This window comes from Trachemys scripta, chromosome 22, assembly GCF_013100865.1.
Source record: "Trachemys scripta elegans isolate TJP31775 chromosome 22, CAS_Tse_1.0, whole genome shotgun sequence".
In the NCBI taxonomy this organism is placed as follows: Eukaryota; Metazoa; Chordata; order Testudines; family Emydidae; genus Trachemys; species Trachemys scripta.
Window position 1 is genome coordinate 9,652,015 of NC_048319.1, and position 18,940 is coordinate 9,670,954.

An 18,940-nucleotide genomic window follows, 5' to 3' on the forward strand; every position below is an offset into this window, starting at 1 on the left:
TGTGCGACATTCTTCCTGACCCCACGACTGGAGCGTGCAGGACACCAGGCGCTGAGCGAAGCCCCTGCTAACCCAGCTCGCAGCGGGTTTCCGCATGGGCCTGCGCTGCTGTTAGCGGCGGGCGCCATCACCCAGCTCCAACGGCCTGTTTATTTTGCGGCTGGTGTTTATCCCGGGTGCAACGGGCCTGGTTCCGTACAAGCGCTCGGTACCACAAAGACCAGGGCGCAGAAGCTCCACCGTCCTTCGGGTGGACCTCGGCAGAACAGCCCCCCATCCCCGCCCCCCGAGGGCAACGGACCCACCGCCGATACTCACTGGAGTTCTTGGGGAGCCCGTCCCCGATGCTGACCGTCAGGGTCTTGCCTCCTGCTTTGAAGACGGCCACGTCGCCCTGTCCCCTCAGGAATGTGACGCTGCGCGTGCCACCTCCACCCCACCCTGCCTTCTTCACTCGGAACTGTAGTCTGAGCAAGTGGGGAGAAAGGCTGTCAGGGTCCAACCAGGGACCCCCCACCCACCTGGGGGGGGGGGCTTGTTTTAAAAGCCCTAGTGCCACTGAACTTGACAAATCAGGGTCACAGGCTTCTCCTGACTACCCGCTACTCTCAACAGAGCCCCCAGACTAAACTAATGACCCCCCCCACCAGCCATTCTNGGGGGGGGAAAGAAAAGGCCACAGGCAAATGAGGTAATGCATACGCTCGTTTGCATAAACCCGCCTGATTTCAGAACCTCCAGCCTTAACAAGCCCATCTCTGCTCTCCCCTGCCCCACAGCGCGTTGCCCCGGTGTGCACCGTACCTGCTCCGCTTTAAGGGTCAGCTCGATAAAGATCTGCTGCAGCTTCTCATTCACAAAGTTAATGCAGAATTGTTCAAAGCCGTTTTTCTACAGAGTTATAAAGGAGAGAGAGAGAGTGAGATCCCAGCTGGGAGGTCGGCTCCCCCCCGACTCACACCCTGTCGCTCCTGTTGGGCCTTATGGGGCATTCTGCAGGGGGCTCCCCGGGAGAACAGCCAGCCCCAGCTCGGGACTCTCCCTCTACAGGCTGGTGGGTCCCAGGGGCACTGTGGCTCTGCAAGGCTGGGCAACTAGCTCCCCAGCTGGCCTGCCAGAGGAGACATTGGCATGGGATCTTGGGCGACGGCCCCTGGCTCCAGAGCCGGTCAGTGGGGAGGATGGGCACCAGGAGGGGCAGCTGGCAGGCTGGTCCGTGCAGAACTGGGTGTTATACAGCTGTGGGGCAGACTCACAGGCCAACACAGATCAGTCCCCCAAACAGTGGACCCCCGAGAAGGAGCCCAGCATTTTGAGGGGTGCCAAGAAGGAGGGCGGTGGCAGGTGGAGGAAGAGGAAAAGGGCGTAGTGGGGAAACAGTGACTCTGGAAGGGAGGTACCTTTGGGTTCTGCATCTGGGAACCCCTCTTGGCAGTCTAGGCTGCAAGGGGAACCCCCGCATTTCCCTCTCAGCTGTTCTGTAGGGAGCGACCGTGCCCTACGGGTGGGGGGAGTTGGCACCTCCATTCAAGTGAAACAAGTACCTGGAATATTTCAAAGCCGTAGATATCCAGCACCCCGATACTGTACTCCTCATTGGGCTTCTGCATGGCCCTGTTAATGGACTGCAGGGGAAGAAACGGAGAGAGGGAGAGGGAAGGGGGAGAGGCACAGGGAGAGCTTCAGCACCAGGAGGTCTAGTTCTCCGACATGTGACATTGTCTTTCTGGCCTCGTGGCTCTCATGCATGCGCTGACCCTGGCTCTGGCCCTGGGGAAGGGAGAGGGACCCTGGCGAAAGCCAAACCCTGTCCCTTACTCACATCGCACCTAAAACGAGAGCCAGTCACAACGGCTGCTTTGGCCCCAGGGACATCGTACCCAGTGGAGAAAGTCAAATCAAAGTCAAACACATCCCCTTCGTCACAATTCAACACACCATTCGCAGCTGCTAATCCCAAGTGTGTTGGAGGGTGGATCTATCTATCTCCATACACCCCCTATCTATCCATCCATCCCCATACACCCATTCTATCTATCTATCTATCTATCCCCATACACCCCCCTATCTATCCATCCATTCATCCCCATACACCCCCCTCTAACTATCCATCCCCATCCATCCCCTATATCTATCTATCCATCCATCCCCATGCACCCCCTCTATCTATCTACATACACCCCTTCTATCTATCCATCCATCCATCCCCATGCACTCCCTCTATCTATCCATCCATCCATCCCCATGCACCCCCTCTATCTATCTATCTATCTATCTATCTATATACACTCATCCATCCATCCATCCATCCATCCCCCATACACCCCTTCTATCTATCTATCCCCATACACCCCCTCTAACTATCCATCCATCCCCCAGACACCCCCTCTATCTATCCATCCATCCCCATACACCCCTTCTATCTATCTATCTATCTACATACACCCACCCACCCACCCATCAACCCACCCATCCATCTCCCTGGTATCTGAGTGCCAGCCATAAGCCCTGCCCCACTCAGACAGGGGTCTGGCAACTTCAGTAGGGGAGGGGCCAGCAGCTGTTTCTTGATGAGGAGGAGGGGCAGCTGCTGCTTTGGAGACAGGTTGAAGCGGGAGAGGCAGGACCATCACATCCTCTGCCTTCCCCTCAAGTGTTGGGGCAGTTTGGGGGTGGGAGACTTTGGGGAACCCCGGCCATGGGTCTCTTCAGGCAGCTGCTGCTGGACCCACGGCTGGTGAGATGGGAAGCCTGTAACCACCCCTGGGTAGATGGGACTCAGTCTCCAAGGGGCATCCCATTCTGGGGGCTGATCTCCCCCAGATTCCTAGCCAGGACTCGGGAACAGCCACAGAAGAGATTTCACACAGAGCCAGGGACCCACCGGCTCTGGTTAACCCGGGTAGCTTGGGGCACAACCCTCACCTCCACGAGGAAGTCAAAGACCCGCAAGTAGAGCCCCTTGGCCAGGGCGTCGCGGGTGTAGGACGCCTGCTCCACATTCAGGGTCACGTTGATCGACTCCGACCGGCCGCCCCATTTGCTGTCCATCTTCCTGCTGGTGATCTTGTCATTGAGCCTGTCCTTATCAATCCCCAGCAGGTAGGCGGGGAAGGCCAGCACTGCACACAGGGAGTGAAAGTCAGGGTGTCTCTAGACACCCCACCAGCCCATACAACTCCCTCCCTCTGCCGTTAGTGAACAGGGGCTGTTGTTGTTCCCCAGCTCAGCCATGCCCCCATGGACAAGGGGTGGCTGTGGTCTAGTGGTTAGAGCAGGGGTCCTGTGTGCCAGGACTCCTGGGTCCTATTCCTGGCTCTACCAATGTCTTGCTGAGTCACCGCTAGCCAATTCACTTCCTCTCTCTGTGCCTCAATTGCCCCATCTCTAAAATGGGGACAGTGACGCTCAGCCATGTCTGTATTGTGCTTTGAGACCTGTCGTGGAAGGAACTTGCATATATGTCCAAAGCATTATGAAAAGCATCTCCGCTTGATCTCATTAACTGAAAAGGCTAGCTTGAAATCCAGCCTGGATATTGTGAGCTGCTTATCTGCCCTGACACTGGGTGGAAATCTACCCATTCAGCTGTCTCCTGGTCTTCTCTACTGGCCCTTTCCCGGGGGGATGGATTCAGGCTGTGGCACTCACAGTCAGGGTTCTCCACCTGGGCATAGTTGCCCTGTTCTCGGAAGTTAATGTTGCCCAGGTGCAGAATTCCAGCCACGATCTGTAACACCAGCTGCTGGTCCGCTCTGGCGATGCCTATCACCTGCATGGCGTTCTAGGGGGCAGAGAAAGCATCCCATCATCCCGGGTCCCTGGTATTATGGCTGTACACTTATTTGGGGAAGATTTGGAAAATTAAAACACCAGCAAAAATAAAGCCACCGTGACCATTTGTGAAATGGAATATTCAGCCAAAAAAATAAAAGAATTAATTTTTGTTGACAACGAAAACGTTTGGAATGTCCTGCAGGACTTCCAAGGGTTTTAGACGTGTCCGCACTTTCAGAAATGTTGCCCTAGAAGAAAGCAGCATCCGCTTCCGGGACCTGGTGAAACCCGGACACGAACAGCTCTGCTGTATCAATCTACCACCAAACAGACAGCACTACTGAAAAGCAGCCACCTCTGGGGTGGGAAGACAGCAACGAGGTGGCAGGTAGCACCCTGCACAGTAATGGCGGGTTAACATTGGCAGAGGACACTCCTCTTCCAAAAAGTGCCAGGGGTTCATTCCTGTGCCGGCAGAGCAGACAGGACCAAGCACGGGTAGAAAACAGCCTCTCTCTGCCTCATACAGAAAACCTAGCTGGTGTTAAGATGGAGCTTGATACATATGAATGGGACGGGGTGGCCTACGATAGCAGAGGACTGGACCAGTGACCCAGGAGGTCCCTTCCGAGCTTGTGTTCCTACACATATGTGGCTGTGTCGACCGTGGAGGCCCTTGACAGCTTTGCCCTTAAGGCAGGGGTGGGCATACTATGGCCCGAGGGCCACATCCGGCCCTTCAGACGTTTTAATCTGGCCCTCGAGCTCTCGCCGGGAAGCGGCATTGGGGACTTGCCCTGCTCCACATGTGCTGTGGCTCCACACGGCTCCTGGAAGCCGAGACATGTCCCCACTCTGGCTCCTATGTGTAGGGGCAGACAGGGGACTCCGCACACTGCCCCCGTCCCAAGCACGGCCCCCGCAGTTCCCATTGGTCAGGAATTGTGGCCAATGGGAGCTGCAGGGGCAGTGCCTTCAGACGGGGCAGTGCACAGAGCCGTCTGGCTGCGCCTCCGCTTAGGAGCTGGACGGGGGGACATGCCGCTGCTTTTGAAAGCTGCTTGAGGTAAGCGTTGCCCAGAGCCTGCACCTCTGACCCCCTCCCGCGCCCCAAGCCCCTGCCCCAGCCCTGATCCCCCGCCCGCCCTCCAAACCCATTGGTCCCAGCTCGGAGCACCCTTCTGCACCCCGAACCCCTCATCCCCAACCCCACCCCAGAGCCTGCACCCCCAGCCAGAGCCTTCCGGCACCCCACCCCCCCTGCCCCAGCCCGGAGTCCCCTCCGGCACCCTGAACTCCTCATCTCTGGCCCCACCCCATAGCCCGCACCCCAAGCCAGAGCCCTCACCCCCTTGCACACCCCAACCCTCCAATTTCATGAGCATTCATGGCCCACCATAGAATTTCTATACCAAGATGTGGCCCTCGGGCCAAAAAGTTTGCCCACCCCTGCCCTAAGGGCTGCTTTTGGTTGCCATGGGAATGCTGGGAAAATAATACAAGATGGCGGCACCACGGGTTCAGAGACTGGGTAGCTGGCCAGATCCCCGCCCATCTCCGAGTGTCCCCCTCTCAGAGGGCGCGCGGGGCGCCCAACCTGTCTGCTCATGGCCAGGGCCAATGAGAGGGAGGGGAAGCCGGTACAAATTACCGGGGCCTGGCGGTCTGGAAGGGGGCTCGGGGTCCAGCTTCCCCCCCTCTCGTCGGCCCTGTTTAGCCGGTCCACCCTTGCTGTGCCCAGCACAGTGCGGGAGGGCCAGCCCCGCTAGCCTGGCCTGTTGAGGAGCCGTTATCTGGCATGTGGCTGCAGGCAGGTTGCCACTGTTCCCACCTGGATGTCCAGCCCTCTCTTTCAGCTCCAGCCAATCCCTCTGGAATACGGGGCCGGAGGGCCCCAGGAGCAGCAGAAGATGGGGCACAAAGAGCTGCCTTCTTGGAGATCAATCCTGTTTTCATCCACACGCTGGGCCAGGTCAGAGGGATAGCTCAGTGGTTTGAGCATTGGCCTGCTAAAACCCAGGGTTGTGAGTTCAATCCTTGAGGGAGCCATTTAGGGAACTGGGGTAAAAATCTGTCTGGGGATTGGTCCTGCTTTGAGCAGGGGGTTGGACTAGATGACCTCCTGAGGTCCCTTCCAACCCTGATATTCTATGATAAACGTACAGCTCAGGTAAGAGCCACATTCTAACATGCCCCACTGTGAGCACGCCACTCACCATGGTCTCGTGGAAGTCGCTCCGGTCATCGGTGCCGTCCACCTTGTAGGTTTCGGACTGGTTCAGGTAGTAGTAATAATCGGGGGTCATGATCCCCAAGTTCTGCTGCTGCTCCTGGGAGGCCCCTTCAATGAGCTGCCGGTAAAGGGGGAAGAATGCAGGGCTGGGGTCAGCTCCTGGAAATGAACCAGCCCTCGGGGATCCCCTGCTCTGCAGCGTGGGGCTGTCTGTCTAGCCTTGGAGTGCCGTCTCCTGCTCAGCCAGAAACCCAGGCCTATCAGCAGCTCTAGGGCGCAATTCTGCTACAGACGCTACAGCGTAAAAGCATAGGGGCACACTCACTCGTTTCCAGGCACGGACGCCAGTACACAGGCATGTCCATTTGCACACTCACGACGATGCCCGCATGTGCACATTCACATATACACTCACACATTCTTAGTCAATCATGCACACACGTGCTGATATGCACACTCAGCCGTGTTCACGCTCCTGTTCTCTCTCTCACACACACACACTTGACCGCCGTGGGGCCCACTCAGCACCAGATCCCCTGGGTGCCCAGGTTTGTCAGGGTACCTGGTAGTAGATGTGGAAGTTCCTCTCGCTCTCATTCTGGTTCACCACCCTGGATTTCTCCAGCAGGAAGTTGGAGATCTTCCCTCCATCCGGCTCACCGCCCCGGCTGAACTGGATTTCAAAGTATTTCCCCTGCCGAGGGAAGACATTTCAGCCGTGAGGCTGCAGGGCTGCGGTTCTCTGGGAATCAGCCAGAGGCCGGGCCGTCTCATTTCAGGGACCCCCCTGTCTAAGGAAGTCTCTCCCACCTTCCCCCAGGACCCTCTGCCTTCAGGCCTCACCATGTTTCTCTTCCCCATACCTGCTGTCCCCTGTCACTGGCAGCTTTCTGGGGCAGGATCTGTCTTTGATTACATGTATGTACAACACCATTACACCAAGCTTTTCACTCCAGATTGGGGCTTCTAGGTGCTACCATAAAACAAATAATAGCAACATACAGGACACAGGGCAAGGTCTTTCTTTTGGGGGCCTCTCATCTCTGACTCTCTTCCTGTCCCCTGTAGGGTTATCTTTCCTACCCCTCATCTGGGGCTCAACCCTGAAAGGTGCTGACCCTCCACAACGGCAATGCCTATTTAGGTCCGTCCTTCCTACAAATACTGCCCCGATCCCTTTCCAGGCTGCCCCGCCCACACCCTGCCCCTCCCCAGAGCCAGCCTTCCAACGGGAGCTGGTGGAATGGGGGAACTGAGCCATGCTGGTGAGTCCCAGAGCTGGAGAGGGATATAAGCCAGTCCGTGGGGTTCCGAGATGGCACATGCAGCCTGGAGACTTGCCCTGAGAAGCCACTTGCTTTGCTTGTGCTTCAGGCCAGCTCTGGCCCTGTCAGACTTGCAAAATCCCCAGGGGATGGGAGGGCTGCAAGAATGAGCCAGATACCCATGGCTCCCATGGGACGATCACATCTCCCAATCTGCACACCCCTCCCCGGGACCGACCAGCGGTGAAATCTGGCCCCGGAGACTTACAAATCGGCTGGAGTTGTTGTTCCGGACGGTTTTGGCGTTCCCAAAGGCTTCCAGCAGAGGGTTGGATTGCAGGATGATGTCTTTCACGTGCTGAGGGTTAGAACAAAGACTGGGCGAGTCAGAGATCGGGCCAGGTCCATTGGCTCACGGGGGACTAGTCGCAGCGTGGTGAGGAGCATGGCAAAGGGCTGCCAGAAAGCTGGCAATGTGGCACTTCACGGTTTAGGGGCCGGGGACAATTCCTAGCTCTTGGCTTGGAGCAGGTTTGCTATTTCCAGCTCTGGGTTGGTAGGATGGAAGGGCATTGCTCCGTGTCAGGCTGGCACAAGGCAGGCAGTGCCGGATCTTGGTGCGTGTGTGGGCACTGCCGGATCTGTGTTGGGAGCGGTTGGTTTGGAAGCGCCAAGTCCTGGATTAGAGCAGGGCAGGTCTGAGCATGCAGGGTGGGGTTTGAAGAGGAAGCATGATCTGGTGCCTGGTAGGTCATCACCTTTCCCGGGCTAACCTACAGTGATCTCAGCCGGCGGGGAGAGCTGAGGTGCTGCAGAAGACAGGGAAGGAGGAGCTGCCCTCTGACAGACAGAAAGATGATTCAACCCTAGGAAAGTGGGTGGGAGGGAAGGAAGGGATGGAGCGAGGTGGGGGAAATGGAGAACAAGAATGACGAGAGGATGAGTAGAGAGAGGCTCAGAGAGACCCCGGGCTGCAGAGGGAGCCGTACCTGCACTTTCTCTCCACCGCCGGACACTTTGGAAATGTAGCCCATAATGTATTTGGCTGCCACCGTTTTTCCAGCCCCGCTTTCCCCACTGCAGAAACATTCAAACAAAACGGGGGGACGTGAAATAACCTGCCCAGTGTCTACATTTCCAGAGAGAACCACTGCCCTGCTGGAGGTTTCACTCACCCCTTAGCCCGCTGTGGGTTTCAGAGGCAGATTACACTTTTGTGGGGCTCTGGGCTGGAACAAGGGGGGCCCCTCCCCACCCCTTCTACCTGCAGTGCCCCCCGCCCCTTGCGCTCCTGCCAGGAGCGGGATTGGGGCACGGGGGCTTCTACTGCTCCCTGGCAGGAGCATCGGGCGGGCGGAGCAGGGCAAGCCCCTGCGCCCCGACCCCGCTTCCCAGCAGGAGCACCGGGCGGGCAGAGCGGGTCCATTTTTCCAGGCCCCCCAAGTTGGACGGGGCCCCTGGGCATGGGCCTCGTTGGCCCAGTGGCTAAACCGCCACTGCAGATGGGCAAGGTACCTCCTTGCCCAAAGACAGAATATTCATTCCTCCCCTAGAATGGGGTGCAGACAGTGACAACCGTCCACCAGTGACCGAACTTCCCTCTTTGGGCCTGTTTTCCTGGCCATCCTTTGTCTATTTAGGTAAACGCTATGGGACAGGGACTGTCTCTTGCTTTTTCTGTGCAGTGCCCAGCACAATAGGGGGCCAGATCTCTCTTGGGGCCTCTAGACCCTATTGCAATCCAAATGCTACATCATTTTATAACGCGGAGACTCTTCGGTATTCTCTCCGTGTCTGCGGAAGGGGAGCTCTTGCTGGGTACAAGAGGGTGGTCCCGTTTTGAGTTGAATAGTTCTTCCTGGTCCCTGTGACGGGGGAGCGGAGGTGTGTAGCGATATAGAATCATGGCTGCATGCAGGTGGGTGATGAGATTCCAAGCTCCGCACACTCTGGTTCCCGGCTCAGGCCGATGCCTGTATTATTCGTTTTGGTGCCTTGTACCTAGAAGGGAAGTCTCTGGACTTGCCCCACATCCGGACAGCTCCTCCGCAATATTCAAACAGACAAACCTCTTGCGTAACGTTCATTTCCTGTGCTGAGCTGCCGTCCTCTGCATCCCAGCCGGGCACATTTGCTTTTAGCAATGAGGTCCAGGGGTAGGGTGACCAGACAGCAAGTGTGAAAAATCGGGATGGGGGTGGGGGGGTAATAGGAGCCTATGTAAGAAAAAGACCCAAAAATCGGGACTGTCCCTATAAAATTGGGACATCTGGTCACCCTATCCAGGGGACTGAGTGCTCCACTCAGATTCAGTAAACCTGGGCTCTATTCCCGGCTCTGCCGCAGACCCGCGGGATGACCTTGGGCAAGTCATGGCCCTTTGTCGTGCCTCAGTTTCCCCTCCCAACCTTTGGCTGACTCGTCTGCTTGGACTGAAAGCCTTTGGGGGCAGGAACTGTCTTTTACTAGATGTACGTACAGCTCCTAGCGCAATGGAGGCGAGCCGTGATCTTGCTTAATAATGAAGCATGAAAAGTGGCAGTGTGGTGGGTCATGTGAGAGAGGAAGTACGTTAGGGCTTGTCTACATGGGAAAGTTTAGCCAGTTATTCTGCTATATAGTATAGTTAAAACTGTGATAGCTATACCAGCGTCCATATATACAAGTATAACTATAGCAGTTTAGATTCACACCTTAGCTCAGACGTGGGCAAACTACAGCCCGCAGGCCACACCTGGCTCGCGGGACTGTCCTGCCCAGCCCTTGAGCTCCCGGCCGGGGAGGCTAGCCAGCCCCCAGCCCCTCCCCTGCTGTCCCTCCTCCCCCGCAGCCTCAGCTCGCTGTGCCGCCAGCGCTCTGGGTGGCAGGGCTGCGAGCTCCTGCCGGGCAGTGCAGCAGCATGGCTGGTTCCGGCTGGGCGGCTGCCAATCCTGCTGCTCTGAGAGGCATGGTAAGGGGGTGGGGAGGGTTGGATAAGGGGCAGCGGGTCCCGGGGGGCAGTCAGGGGACAGGGGGCGGTTGGATGGGGAGGTGGTGATGGTGGGCAGTCAGGGGACAGGGATCAGGGGCGTTGGATAGGAGGTGGGGTCCCGGGGGGCGGTTAGAGGTGGGGGGGGTCCTGGGAGGGGGCAGTCAGGGGACAGGGAGCAGGGGGGTTGGATAGGGGGTGGGGTCCCGGGGGGCGGTTAGAGGTGGGGGGGTCCTGGGAGGGGGCAGTCAGGGGACAAGGAGCAGGGGGGGTTGGATGGGTCGGGGGCCCTGAGGGGGGCAGCCAGGGGGTGGGAAGTAGGAGAGGGCGGATGGGGCAGGGGCCAGGCTGTTTGTGGGGGCACAGCCTTCCCTACCCAGCCCTCCAAACAGTTTTGGAACCCCAAGGTGGCCCTCAGGCCAAAAAGTTTGCCCAGCCCTGCCTTAGCTTATACTCCTCTGACTTTCCCCTTAGGCTGGTGCGGAAGTTTGTTCTCTTGAAAGTGGACGGGAACTTTAACCCGTAAGAGCCTCGCGGTGATGACTGGTGACTGCAGTGCCCATACTACTCATTACGTGGAGCGGGCCAGGGGAGGGGAGGACTGATTCTGAGTATGCCTGAGAGAGGGAGCTGGCACAAGGCGGGCACTTGGTGGGTTTGTGGAACCCTCTCCTAGCCCAGCGTTTCGTTGGACGCCGTGCCAACGTGCTCCCTGCTAGGAATGCAGAGTCCAGGACGTCTGCAAGTGCCTTTGATAACAACACTGATGAATAACCTCACAATTCGATGGGGCTTTTCATCCCCAAGCACTTTGCAGATCACACACATCCACGGGGCTCGCCGCACCCCGCCACTGCTGGGCAGCTACCTTTGCAAGGCTTACCGCGGCTTACCGGCACATAGCAACGGAGGAGAGGAGGTAAAAAATGTTGTATCCAGTCAAAACTGGAAGAGGAATGTAGGGAGGCGGGACTGGAATTCAGCCAAGACACCAGCAGTAACAAGCCTGGTCATATGAAAAGTGTCGTGGAATCTCTAATGACCCCAAGAGGGAAGGACGCTAGCCCCACTCTTCTGGTTTACTTCTTCTCCCGAAGACGGCACCACTCCCCGCAGCGCGGCAGTGGGGTATTGGATCAGTACTGGCTCTGAGCGTGCCACTGACTGAATTGCCAACACCCTCCCTGTGGGGCACCTATGGGGTCCTTGGGAAACAGACCTGACCCTGCTCAGCAGCTGAGATCAACCCCCACTTCCACCCAAGTCACGCTTATTTGGGAGTCGGCGTTCTTGCTACCTGATAATGACGCACTGGTTCTCTCCGTCGATCAGCATGTTCCGGTACATGTTGTCGGTCAGAGCGTAGATGTGGGGTGGATTTTCATACTGAGCCTAGAGGCCAATGAACAGACAACGAGAATAACGGTTACTAACTACAACGCAGAGTCTAACGCATAAACCAGAACCCTCTCGGTGAGCAGCGCTTTCCCTGGGAGGATAAGAGACAAACATCCGCCACCTCCCTTCTCCAGTTAGGCACCCAAACAACCTTAACTCTGCCCTATAGCAATGCCATGGGGTAACTATACATGGATGACCAGTGGTTCTCAACCTATTTACCATTGTGGGCCGCGTATGCAGCACTCTACGTTATGTGGGCTGCATCCACACAGTATATACACTACCTGTATGGCCCTGAGGATGTCACCTGGGCCGCCGCTGTGTGCCGATTGGGCTGCAAGCAGTTGCATGCTAATACTTGTGATGCCAGATTAGATTAAACTGATTTTTAAAGACACATTCGATTTTTTTCATATTTTTTCCCCCTTCAGGGCAGAATTAAGGTTTTTTGGGTGCCTTATCCGTGCATTTCCATATCTTAATACCTTTGGGTTTCTTTTAAGTGTAACCTTAACTCTGAAGCTCCCGGGCTTATAAAGTTGGTTTTTGGAATAACTGCAGCTGCTCGGTAATACTTTTTTACCCTAAGTTGCTGATATGTACTTTCAACCTTAACACAGGTTTTGTTTGGAAACAGATACTGCAGTAATCCCTATAGCTGGAGAGGAGACAGACACCCAGGGAGCTGCCCATGGTCATCCAGCAGGTCACAGAGTGAGCTGGGACCAGAACCACACCTCCTGACTCCCAGTCCGAGGGCCTGGCCTAGCCTGGGGCCCGTTTATACAATCAGTTAGAAACGTGTCTGCGCCTTGCATGTTATGCATAGGTATAAGACAGAATAGCCCGAACAAGGAGTCATGTCAACCAGCCCCGCCCCAGTTCTAACCCCCAAGACCAGCCGGCCTCCTCACCGCTCCTTGGTACAGTTCAACCTCCCGGTCCGTGAAGTAAGGCATCTGCTTGAAGGGATTGACGGAGATGAGCACCGAGCCAATGTAGGTCTGAGCTGTTTGTTAAGGGCCGTCAGCTTCCCCCGTGTTTCTCCTTTTCCCACCCAGCCCCACGCACCAGACATGCCACGGTACCCAAAGCCAACAAGACCCAAAAGGACCACGGTAGATTCAGGCGCATGGTGAGGACTTTGATACACGAGATGGGTCCAGACCAGCCCCCTCTGCCCCCACTCTGGAACCTGGGGGGGATCTGGGATCTGGAACAGAACTTGGCAGAGGTGCTGGAATTGGGGGTGCAGCAGCACCCCCAGCTTGAAGTGGTTTCCATCACATCCAGGGTTTACAGTTTGGTTCAATGGCTCTCAGCACCCCCACTACACACATTGTTCCCGCACCCCTGGAACGTGGCAGCTTATTGGGTGGCTCACTGCAGACAATACCTCATGGCGCCGTTACGGCCCGAGGAGAGTGATGGCAGATGGACCGTTCTGGACTTCTCTGGCTTCTTCTAACTCCGGGGCCATGGCCCTGTCACACAGATTGTCATCCCGGGGGAAGCGGCTATGATGCGGCACCTTGATCAGCAGGAGAATTAAGGGGTAGCAACAAGCGGGGGTGCTGGAATAATTTGTATACTGGGGGTGCTGATGAAGGAAGCCATGGGAATCATGGAGTTGGTATTTGTTATTACTACTTCAAGCCAGGGGATGCGGCAGCACCCCGAGTTCTAGTAGCATTGGCAGCAAGTAAAACACACGATGTGCCTCCTCTCCTCGTGGTAAGGGAATCGCCGGGCTGCAGAGGGCTAATGCCACAGCCCTGTCCCTCCTAGCAGCTCCCTGACATGGGGCTGCGGGAAGGAGGCACTGGAATTCCGCCAGGGGCAATGTTGGAGGAGTTTGTTCTTTGGGACCAGTTCAAAAGGCAGAAGGAAAATCAGATTCGGTGACACCCAAGGGCCGAATTTCAGGCATTCAGCTCCCATTTAAGCACCTCGAGAAGGGCCTGGATTTTCACCTGACACGCGGCGTGGCTCTGTGGGAAATCTGGCCACTTTTGTCACGTGCCGAAGTGGGAGCTGCGCGCGTTTGAAAATCGGGCCCCAGTTGCGGGTGCCAATGCGGAGCACTAGTGAAAACTCTGCCCCTAGTGGCCAGGAGGTTTCACGAAGCCTGTCCTTGCCCAGCAGCACCTGGTGGGTGGTCTCCCTCCAAAGCCGTGTCCTGCGGAACAGCAAAACGTTCTTATTGCAATCTTGCAATGGGCTGCACTCACATGACATCACCCCGCGGTGAGGCTGTGTTGCCACCACGTAAATGCAGAATGCCAGCTGAGCTAGTCCGTGGGTTCGATCCTGTATTGGAAAACGGCCACTGCACTAGATGGACCAGTGGTCATGTCCTATGCAGCAGGAGGTTGGGCACAGGACGAAGATGGGCCAAGGGTCTGATCCAGTATAAAGTGGCTCTTCTCTTCTTCAGACCTCGCCTAATGATGCATTTGCAGAGTTTTCGCCTCCTACCCAAGCGCAACAGGAGCTTTCTGCAGCCTCGGCCTGGACGACAGCCCGGGACAGGCCCATGAAAACAGGGGCCGCCCTGCAAAATCAGGTACAGGTGATGACCCTGTTGGCAGGCCCCCCACCACCTCTGAGTTGTGGCCTCCCCAGAGAGCACGTAGCAAGCGAAACAAGCGGTGAAAATCGCAGCCTGTTTTGGAAGGGCGTTCCCCAGCGCGGCTTTGATGTGGTGAAACAGCTGTGCCACATGAAGGGGGCAGGAGGCCCGCTTCTGCACAAGGAGTAGAGCCTCATTGTTCCAGCCGGGAGATTAACTGGCCACACCACTCTTGCCAGTAGTGCCCTCCAGCGTCCCCGGTCACTGTGGCTTGGCCAGGGTCCTCAGGGGAGAGTCCGTGTGGAGCACAATACGGGATGGAGCACTCGGCAGCTCATCATGGGTTACCACTACTTCCGGCCACCTCGGCGATGCTCACCCTAGCAGCCTTCTGCAGCCTGCATTGGTCGCCCGCATTCCTTCCTTCCTAGTCAGCCCCACGTACAGCAAACCTGTCTGCACAAAACGCCTAGAAAAATCCTCGCATGTGCCAGAAGCAAACCCCGGGATCCCTACAATGGAGAGAATTTTATGGGCTAGCGTCTCAGCTGGCGTAACTCCGCAGGGCCCCGCTGAAGTCGGTCAAGCTACACAGAGTCACATCTGGGTCCAGTGAGTGACATTTACAACATCCTGTGTGCACTTCGCCCAGTTGTTATGATCGACACTCAGCACTTCATAGGTCTCAAAGCCCTTTAGAAAGGGGGTACAATTACCTCCCTTCTACAGATGGGGAAACTGAGGCACGGGGCCACCTCACGGCTTGCTTAGTGAGCCAGGGGCGGGGCTGGGGACTAGAACCCCGGTGTCCTGACTCCTACAGCTGCACCTTCCGTCTGTCCCTCCTATAGACCTGCCCCATGGTATCTGCCCTAGGTGGACCAAAGATGGAGGCACATGCATAGGACACCCCAAAGACGGAGAGATAGGAGGTGGTGAGCGGGAGGATATTGCCGTGAGGGGCTATGGGAACAGCAGGGCTGGGGAGAGCAGGGGGGACCGTTACAATAGAGGGGTCTGGGAGAGGAGGGTGGGTGTTACAGTGGGAAGGTGTGTGGGTTCATACAGAGCTAGGAGAAGCCTCACTCCCTGCCGCAGACGTTTAAGCAGGACGGGTCCCCCTCATGCCCACTTGGTTCAAGAGGGGTGGCTTGTCCCCCAGGAGAGGGAGTGACCTCGGGGACTAGCGTGTCTCTTACAGAACGGGAAAGGGGGAGGAAGAAGAGGTGGAGGGGCTGGTGCTTCCTGTGGAATGCAGAAGTGCTCCAGACTGACTCATGGCTGGACACTGGGCCCTTACACAGCAGCAGAAAAAAAAAAAAAGGAAGAGGGAGGTTTCTGTTTTTTTTTTTCTTTTCTAAAAAAAACCAAACAAATGAGCCACTCCAGCCCTTCCGGGCTGCTGTCACAGGCAGGAGGAGCACCCGCCCTGAGCTGTCGCAGAGCACAGCCTTGTAAGGACACAGCCTTGCCTTCGGTGGAAACCACAGCCCACTCGAGCGGTGTGCGCGCTGTCTCTGGTGCGCTCCTCTTCCCTGAGACCTGCCGTAGCTCACTGCTCCTGTCTCCCCTGCAGGGGAACAGTGTTCCCAGCCCGATAGCCAGGGAATTCAGTGCTCTGCCAGGCCTAGAAAGATTTCCCTGCTGCCAACTGGCTGCCTCCTAGCAGGGATGGGACGCGGGAGCCAAAGAAGCGCTCTGGATGGCCATTGGGACGGCGAAGGCCCTTGTCTGGGCACAGGGCCAGGCTCAGTCTCATGCCTCTGTGGGTCAAACCCCGTGATAATCAAATATAAGGTCAGGGAGAGTTTATGTTCTCGGTCTGATGAGCAAGGAACCAGCCAAGCAAAGAGTGACGCTGCAGGGTTGTGCCGACTGCCTCCTCCGATCGCCATCGCAGCGAGCTCCTTATAGGCAGGGTCAACACCCACGGCCAGGTGGCCATCAGAGACTCGAGCAGGAGTGGGGGCTCCACAGAAACCTTCTTCCTTCCCCGGTGCAGTGCCCCATGTGGACATGCGCCAGGGAAATGCGGGAGACTGAGATCATAATGCATGACGCTAAGCAACATCGCAGTTACAGAACTAGAACCCTGAGCAACAGCTGTGCTGAAGACGAGCATCTGGCTGAGTACAGTCCTCAAAGACGTGCTGGGCTAGGGATGGAGGCGAGGCAGGTCAGCGTGAGGTGCAGTGGGGCATCAGGGCTGGGATAGCAGGGGGTCTTGGCCTTCCCAACATCCTCTGGCAAAGAGTTCCACAGGTTGACTGTGCATTGTGTGAATTGTCCAGGTTCCTCATTGTGTGAGGGACCTAGACAAATTGGAGGATTGGGCCGAAAGAAACCTGATGAGGTTCAACAAAGACAAGTGCAGAGTCCTGCACTTAGGATGGAAGAATCCCATGCACTGCTACAGACTAGGGACCGAATGGCTAGGCAGCAGTTCTGCAGAAAAGGACTTAGGGGTTACAGTGGACGAGAAGCTGGATATAAGTCAACAGTGTGCCCTTGTTGCCAAGAAGGCTAACGGCATTTTGGGCTGTGTAAGTAGGAGCACTGGCAGCAGATCGAGGAACGTGATCGTTCTCCTTTATTCAACATTGGTGAGGCCTCATCTGGAATACTGTGTCCAGTTTTGGGCCCCACACTACAAAAAGGATGTGGAAAAATTGGAGAGAGTCCAGCGGTGGGCAACAAAAATGATTAGGGGTCTGGAGCACATGATTTATGAGGAGAGGCCGAGGGAACTGGGATTATTTAGTCTGCAGAAGAGAAGAATGAGGGGGGATTTGATAGCTGCTTTCAACTACCTGAAAGGGGGTTCCAAAGAGGATTGATCCAGACTGTTCTCAGTGGTACCAGATGACAGAACAAGGAGCAATGGTCTCAAGTCGCAGTGGGGGAGGTTTAGGTTGGATATTAGGAAAAAAAAATTTCACTGGGAGGGTGGTGAAGCACTGGAATGGGTTCCCTAGGGAGGTGGTGGAATCTCCTTCCTTAGAGGTTTTTAAGGTCAGGCTTGACAAAGCCCTGGCTGGGATGATTTAGTTGGGGATTGGTCCTGCTTTGAGCAGGGGGTTGGACTAGATGACCTCCTGAGTTCCCTTCCAACCCTGATATTCTATGATTCTATGAATAAAAACATCAAACAGCCATACTGGGTCAGACCAATGGTCCATCCAGCCCAGTCTCCTGTCTTCTGACAGTGGCCAATGCCAGGTGCCAGAGGGAAAGAACAGAACAGGTAATCATCAAGTGATCCATCCCCTGTCACCCATTCCCAGCTTCTGGCAAACAGAGTCTAGGGACACCCTCCCTGCCCATCCTGGCTGATAGCCATTGATGGACCTATCCTCCATTAATGTATCTAGTTCTTTTTTGAACCTTGTTATAGTCTAAGAGGCGCCGAAGGACAGGGCTGGAGTGCGTGGGCAGAGCTGTGTGGCAGGCCAGGCCTGGAAAAGCAGGGGGTGCTAAAGGGCAGGGACTGAGACGCCTCAGCACAGCTGCAGTCAGGTTGCCCACAACCTTGCAAAATCCTCCACTCCATCTTCTCCTGTTTCACACCCCATCCTTCTCAGCCCTGCTGAGCCCGCTGCCGCCCTTACACGCCAGACGAAGAGGAACAGCGGCAGCGCCTTTCGGAGTCCATTCGCCTATTCTTTAAATCCAGGAAGTGCTTCCCCTGCCCGACCCAACACTGCCACAGAGCGCTCCCGGTCCACGAAAGCATCGCTCCAGGGACGCCCGGGTCCACTCCTTGAGCCTGCTCAGCTGGACCTGGTCTCTTTGCTGGCCTCCAATGTCGGGGACACGTGAAATCAGCGAGACCCCCAGAGCGGCTGAGCGTGCTGTGTGCACCGGGGCAGTCCCGGCATTCAGCAAAGGCCCCCGTTTTAGAAAGAGCCGTGGGCTGGAGCAGTGCAGAGCGGCGTGCTTTAGAACGACCCATGCCAGGGCAGCAGCTCTGGGCCGCTCGAGAGGCCTTAGCGTAAACCACAAAGTCAGCCGCTGGGTCCCAGTGCCATGGGGGAGCACAGCTACACGGCCAAGGTGAGGGGCGGGGGCAGGAACCGGGCCAGCGAGGGCTGTCTGCCTGTGCCGCGGAGCACACGGGTGAGACTGGCCGAGCCCAGGGCAAGCTCCGTCTGCACAGAAACTTTGGGCTGGGGGCTAATGGTCTTGGCACTGGGATCTGGGAAGGATTCCAGCGCTCGCCCCAGAGCTTGAGTCCTTAGGCTGGGGATGCAAGGTAGGAGGACACCACGTGGAAATAAATAACAACCATGCTTCCTCCCTTTAAGCCCTCATGGGGAGGTCCGTCCCAGGACCTATCCGGCAGCAGCCCTGGTGCGGTGCACGAAGGCCCGGGGGCAGGATTTGAGAGGGACTGTGCAGCGTAGCTCATGGGGGACTAGCTGAGGTTGGTGCTTTTTTTTTTTTTTTTTTTTGAGGAAAATATTAGCCCTCCTGGGCTGCAGAGCTATTTGCTAGACAGCAGAACGAAAACCAGCAGGGCTCACGCTTCCTGGGTTCTGTTCTTGGCTCTGGGAGAGGAGCGTGGCTTTGGTGGGTGCACAGAGAATAGCCAAGCACATAGACGGAGCAGATTCTTTCTGAAACACGGTGTGGCTGAGCCTTGGGTGGGCTATGCCAGAGAGCTGGGCTCTGTTCTCAGCTCGGCCAGAGGTTACCTTGTCTGTGAAACGAAGAGAATAACACTT

The 18,940-nt window shown here is 56.5% G+C and overlaps 1 protein-coding gene across 1 annotated transcript in view; it reads right to left on the minus strand.

Annotated features, from left to right (window-relative positions):
- MYO1F (myosin IF) overlaps nucleotides 1-18,940 on the minus strand; it is a 40,788-nt gene that overhangs the window by 5,895 nt on the left and 15,953 nt on the right. Inside the window, exons 3-13 of the mRNA XM_034755592.1 lie at nucleotides 12,559-12,648; nucleotides 11,541-11,635; nucleotides 8,265-8,352; nucleotides 7,544-7,633; nucleotides 6,573-6,704; nucleotides 5,994-6,128; nucleotides 3,652-3,784; nucleotides 2,926-3,122; nucleotides 1,545-1,625; nucleotides 805-891; nucleotides 319-595 (exon numbers count right to left, since the gene is read on the minus strand). Of these exons, the coding sequence (XP_034611483.1) occupies nucleotides 319-595; nucleotides 805-891; nucleotides 1,545-1,625; nucleotides 2,926-3,122; nucleotides 3,652-3,784; nucleotides 5,994-6,128; nucleotides 6,573-6,704; nucleotides 7,544-7,633; nucleotides 8,265-8,352; nucleotides 11,541-11,635; nucleotides 12,559-12,648 (1,405 nt within the window). The remainder of the gene's footprint in view (nucleotides 1-318; nucleotides 596-804; nucleotides 892-1,544; nucleotides 1,626-2,925; nucleotides 3,123-3,651; nucleotides 3,785-5,993; nucleotides 6,129-6,572; nucleotides 6,705-7,543; nucleotides 7,634-8,264; nucleotides 8,353-11,540; nucleotides 11,636-12,558; nucleotides 12,649-18,940) is intronic.